The sequence below is a fragment of the Mustelus asterias genome, chromosome 31 (genome assembly GCF_964213995.1).
Source record: "Mustelus asterias chromosome 31, sMusAst1.hap1.1, whole genome shotgun sequence".
NCBI classification, from domain to species: domain Eukaryota; kingdom Metazoa; phylum Chordata; class Chondrichthyes; order Carcharhiniformes; family Triakidae; genus Mustelus; species Mustelus asterias.
The window spans coordinates 11,054,492-11,060,491 of NC_135831.1; the positions used below are offsets into that span (position 1 = coordinate 11,054,492).

Below are 6,000 nucleotides of genomic sequence, written 5' to 3' on the forward strand. Positions count from 1 at the left end.
ATGGGAATATTCTGGGATTGATAGGGGGCTGTGGGGAGCGAGTGGGATAATGGGAATATTATGGGATTGATGGGGGCTTTGGGGAGTGAGTGGGATAATGGGAATATTCTGGGATTGATAGGGGGCTGTGGGGAGTGAGTGGGATAATGGGAATACTATGGGATTGATAGGGGGCTGTGGGGAGTGAGTGGGATAATGGGAATACCATGGGATTGATAGGGGGCTGTGGGGAGTGAGTGGGGATGGGAATATTATGGGTTTGATAGGGGGCTGCGGGGAGTGAATGGGATAATGGGAATACCATGGGATTGATCGGGGGCTGTGGGGAGTGTGTGGGATAATGGGAATATTATGGGATTGATCGGGGGCTGTGGGGAGTGAAAGGGATAATGGGAATACTATGGGACTGATAGGGGGCTGTGGGGAGTGAGTGGGGATGGGAATATTATGGGATTGATAGGGGGCATGGGGAGTGAGTGGGATAATGGGAATATTATGGGATTGATGGGGGGGGGGGAGTTACAGGTGACCCCAGATGCCTAGACTGAGTTGAACAGTAGATTTGTGCTGTCAGAAGCCTGGCCTGTTTCCACATATGGGGAAGGCTTATTTAGAATCATAGAATCCAACAGTGCAGAAGGAGGCCATTCAGCCCATCGAGTCTGCACCAACCACAATCCTACCCAAGCCCCCCTAACCCCATGCATTTACCCTGGCTAGTCCCCCTAAGACACTAAGGGGCAATTTAGCACGGCCAATCCACCGAACCCGCACATCTTTGGACTGTGGGAGGAAATTGGAGCACCCGGAGGAAACCCATGCAGACACGGGGAGAATGTGCAAACTCCGCACAGTCAGTATTCTCACAACACCAGGTTAAAGTCCAACAGCTTTATTTGGTAGCACAAGCTTTTGGAGCATTGCCCCTTCATCAGGTGAGTGAAGAAGGTGGCCAGGCTGGGAATCGAACCCGGGTCCCTGGCGCTGTGAGGCAGCAGTGCTAACCACTGTGCCACCGTGCGGCCCTGGAGTTTGGAGTTAGTTGTTTGGAGTAAGTTGTTTTCTCTTAAGGAATGTTGTTGGACTGGGTCAGTAAGGCTAATGGAAGTTGGTCGCACTTTCGAGTGTTGGGTATTAGCTCGCTGGACATCCATTGGTGGGGTTGACATTTCTCTGACATCACAGCCTATCAGGTGGGAGCGCCTCTGACCTTGGAGGTGTCAGCAGTGGTTAAAGTTTGCAGCTAACACGAGGGAGGTGGTCCCAAACTCGCAGCTCCAAACACCCAGTGCAGTAACAGCCCATGTACCTCCCTGCAAACAGCCAACACTGCCTCAGACATACCCCAGTCCTTTCCCCTCACTCCAGCCTGGCTATTGGCTGTAGACACATGGAAATATGACATTATAGCCATGAGTGAAACTTGGCTACAGGAGGGGCAGGACTGGCAGCTCAATGTTCCAGGGTTCCAATGTTTCAGGCGGGATAGAGGCAGAGGGATAAAAGGTGGGGGGGTGGCATTGTTGGTCAGGGAAAATGTTACAGCGGTACTCAGGCAGGATAGATTAGGGAGCTTGTCTACAGAGGCCCTATGGGTGGAGCTGAGAAACAGGAAAGGTATGACCACATTAATGGGCTTGTATTATAGACCACCCAATAGTCAGCGAGAATTGGAGGAGCAAATCAGCGGAGAGATAGCTGACAACTGCAAGAAACACAAAGTTGTGATAGTAGGGGGGTTTAATTTTCCACATATAGATTGGGACTCGCATACTGTTAAAGGTTTAGATGGGGTAGAGTTTGTAAAATGTGTTCAGGAGAATTTTCTACATCAGTACATAGAGGTGCCAACTAGAGAGGATGCGATATTGGATCTCCTATTGGGAAATGAGTTAGGGCAGGTGATGGATGTGAGTGTGAGGGAACACTTTGGATCCAGTGATCATAATGCCATTAGTTTCAACCTGATCATGGATAAGGATAGATCTGGTCCTCGGGTTGAAGTTCTGAACTGGAAAAAGGCCAAATTTGATGAAATGAGAAGGGATCTGGGAAGTGTGGATTGGCACAGGCTGTTCTCTGGTAAGGATGTAAATGGAAAGTGGGAGGCCTTCAAAGGAGAAATTTTGAGAGTGCAGAGTTTGTATGTTCCTGTCAGGATTAAAGGCAAAGTAAATAGGAATAAGGAACCTTGGTTCTCGAAGGAGATTGTAACACTGATTAAGAGGAAGAGAGAGTTGTATGAAATGTACAGGCAGCAAGGAACACATCAGATGCTCGAGGAGTATAAAAAGTGCAAGAAGCTATTTAAGAGGGAAATCAGGAGGGCTAAAAGAAGGCATGAGGTTGCTTTGGCAGACAGAGTGAAGGAAAATACAAAGAGCTTCTATAGGTATGTTAGGAGCAAAAGGATAGTGAGGGATAAAATTGGTCCTCTTGAAGACCAGAGTGGTAGACTGTGTATGGAACCAAAAGAGATGGGGGAGATACTAAATGGTTTTTTTGCATCCGTATTTACTGAGGAAACGGCCATGGAGTCTACGGAAATAGGGCAAACAGGTAGGGAGGTCATGGAACGTTTGCAGGTTAAAGGGGAGGAGGTGCTCGCTGTCTTGAGGCAAATCAGAGTGGATAAATCCCCAGGACCGGACAGGGTATTCCCACAGACCTTGAGGTAAGCTAGTGTTGAACTTGCAGGGGCCCTGGCAGGCATATTTAAAATGTCAGTATTCATGGGGGAGGTGCCGGATGATTGGAGGGTGGCTCATGTTGTTCCGTTGTTTAAAAAAGGTTCCAAAAGAAATCCGGGAAATTATAGGCCAGTAAGTTTGATGTCGGTGGTGGGCAAGTTATTGGAAGGTGTGATAAGGGATAGGATCTACAAATATTTGGATAGACAGGGACTTATTAGAGAGAGTCAACATGGCTTTGTGCGTGGTAGGTCATGTTTGACCAATCTATTAGAGTTTTTCGAGGAAGTTACCAGGAAAGTGGATGAAGGGAAGGCGGTGGATGTTGTCTACCTGGATTTCAGCAAGGCCTTTGACAAGGTCCCTCATGGGAGGTTAGTTAGGAAGGTTCAGTCGCTAGGTATACATGGGGAGGTAGTAAATTGGATTAGACACTGGCTCAATGGAAGAAGCCAGAGAGTGGTTGTGGAGGATTGCTTCTCTGAGTGGAGGCCTGTGACTAGTGGTGTGCCGCAGGGATCGGTGTTGGGTCCATTGTTTTTTGTCATCTATATCAATGATCTGGATGATAATGTGGTAAATTGGATCAGCAAGTTTGCTGATGATACAAAGATTGGAGGTGTAGTGGACAGTGAGGAACGTTTTCAAAGTTTGCAGAGGGATTTGGACCAACTAGAAAAATGGGCTGAAAACTGGCAAATGGAATTTAACGCAGACAAGTGTAAGATATTGCACATTGGAAGGACAAACCAAAGTAGAACGTACAGGGTAAATGGTAGGACTCTGAAGAGTGCAGTTGAACAGAGGGATCTGGGAATACAGGTACAGAATTCCCTAAAAGTGACGTCACAGGTGGATAGGGTTGTAATGAGTGCCTTTGGTACATTGGCCTTTATAAATCGGAGTATCGAGTATAAAAGTTGGAGTGTTATGGTAAGGTTATATAAGGCATTGGTGAGGCCGAATTTGGAGTATTGTGTACAGTTTTGGTCACCTAGTTACAGGAAGGATGTAAATAAGGTTGAAAGAGTGGAGAGAAGGTTCACAAGGATGTTGCCAGGACTTGAGAAGCTGAGTTACAGAGAGACTGAATAGGTTGGGACTTTATTCCCTGCAGCGTAGAAGATTGAGGGGAGATTTGATAGAGGTGTATAAGATTTTGATGGGTATAGGTAGAGTGAATGCAAGCAGGCTTTTTCCGCTGAGGCTAGGGGAGAAAAAAACCAGAGGGCATGGGTTAAGGGTGAAAGGAGAAAAGTTTAAAGGGAATATTAGGGGGGGCTTCTTCACGCAGAGAGTGGTGGGAGTGTGGAATGAGCTGCCGGATAAAGTGGTAAATGCGGGGTCACTTTTAACATTTAAGAAAAACTTGGACGGGTTCATGGATGAGAGGGTTGTGGAGGGATATGGTCCAAGTGCAGGTCAGTAGGACTAGGCAAAAAATGGTTCGGCACAGACAAGAAGGGCCAAAAGGCCTGTTTCTGTGCTGTAATTTTCTATGGTTCTATGGTTCTATGGCATTAGGATTGGCTCTCCCTCTCTGCAAACTGCCAGCGATCACAATCTTGACAGCTCTTTCACCTACCTCACTCTGTCCCCCTTTCCAATCTGTCTGCCTCTCTCTCTCTCTCCATCTCTGTTTTCTCTCTCTTTCTCTGTCTCTCTCTTTCTGTCTCTCTTTCTCTGTCTCTCTCTCTCTGTCGCTCTTTCTCTCTTTCTCTCCCTGCCTCTCTCTCTCTGTCTGTCTCTCTCTTCCTCTCTCTCTCCCTACCTCTCTCTCTCTCTCTCTCTGTCTGTCTCTCTCTCTGTCTCGCTCTCTCTCTGTCTCTCTCTTTCTCTGTCTCTCTGCATTTCTCTCTCTCTCTCTTGTCTCTCTCTCTCTGTCTCTCTCTCGTGTCTCTCTCTCTCTGTCTCTCTCTCTCTCTCTCTCTCTCTCTCTCTCTCCGTCTGTCTCTCTTCTGTCTCTCTGTCTGTCTCTCTCTCTCTATCTCTATCTCTCTGTCTCTCTCTGTCTCTCTCTTTCTCTGTCTCTCTCTCTATCTCTCTCTCTCTGGCTCTCTCTGTCTGTCTCTGTCTCTTTGTCTCTCTCTGTCGCTCTCTCTCTCTGTCTCTCTCTCTGTCTCTCTTTCTCTCTCTCTCTTTCTCTCTCTCTCTGTCTCTCTATTTCTCTGTCTCTGTCTCTCTGTTTCTGTCTCTATTTCTCTGTCTCTCTGCCTCTCTCTCTGTCTCTCTATTTCTCTGTCTCTCTCTGTCTCTCTCTCTGTCTCTCTATTTCTCTGTCTCTCTCTCTCTCTCTGCATCTTTCTCTCTTTCTCCCTCTCTGTCTCTCTGTCTCTCTCTCTCTCTCCCCGCTGCCTTTTTCTGTCTCCCTCTGTCTCCCTGCCTCTCTTTCTCTCTGTCTCTCTCTCCCTGTCAGTCTGTCTCATTCTCCCACTCCCCGCCCTGGGACAGTACCTGAGAGGCCGAATAGACTCTGAAAGTTCCTGCAGTTGTACACTCCAGTTGAGTCGCTAGCGCAGGTTTTCCACAGGTTCTCGTAGATAGTGGAAGTGGTGATGACACTGCCATCCAGGGTGGACACTCTCCATTGATCAACCCCCAGACAGATCCCGATCAGAATCCACCCTGCCAGTCCCAGCAGGAAGCCCAGAGAATCCACGGCAGACATTGGAGCCACTCACACTGCAACAGCGCAGGACACACTTGCCTTAGTAACTGCCCCGGGCTACTGACTGCCCCGGGCTACTGACTGTCCCGGGTTTGTTATCCTGGGTTTGTTGTCCTGGGTTCGTTGTCCTGGGTTTGTTAATTCGATTGAGTTATCCTGGGTTCGTTATCCTGGGTTCGTTATCCTGGGTTTGTTGTCCTGGGTTTGCTGTCCTGGGTTTGCTGTCCTGGGTTTGCTGTCCTCGGTTTCCAGTCCTGAGTTTGTTAATTCGGTTGAGCTGTCTTGGTTTTGCTGTCCTGGGTTTGCTGACTCAGATGAACTGGATTAGCTATCCTGGATTAATTATCCTGGGTTTGCTATCTCGGGTTAACTGTCTCTCTGTCGGCTCTGCGGGGAAAGCTGATAAACACTGACGTCAGAATTCAAATGTTCCAGCCCCCAAAATCCAGCAAAAATCCCCGAGACAGGAAACCTCTCACTCCCCTCACACCCTCAGTCCCTCACACCGTCATCCCTCACCCCCTCACCCCCTCACACCCTCATCCCTCACCCCCTCACCCCCTCACACCCTCACACCCTCATCCCTCACCCCCTCACCCCCTCACACCCTCACCCCTCACCCCCCTAACTCCGTCACACCCT

General features: G+C 48.5%; 1 protein-coding gene across 1 annotated transcript in view; it reads right to left on the reverse strand.

Annotated features, from left to right (window-relative positions):
- The window catches only part of LOC144481607 (claudin-15-like), a 46,799-nt gene extending 41,120 nt beyond the window's left edge, over positions 1–5,679 (reverse strand). Inside the window, exon 1 of the mRNA XM_078200745.1 lies at positions 5,145–5,679. Coding sequence (XP_078056871.1) covers positions 5,145–5,358 — 214 coding nt within the window. The 5' untranslated portion in view covers positions 5,359–5,679. The remainder of the gene's footprint in view (positions 1–5,144) is intronic.
- Between the last annotated feature and the right edge of the window lie 321 nt (positions 5,680–6,000).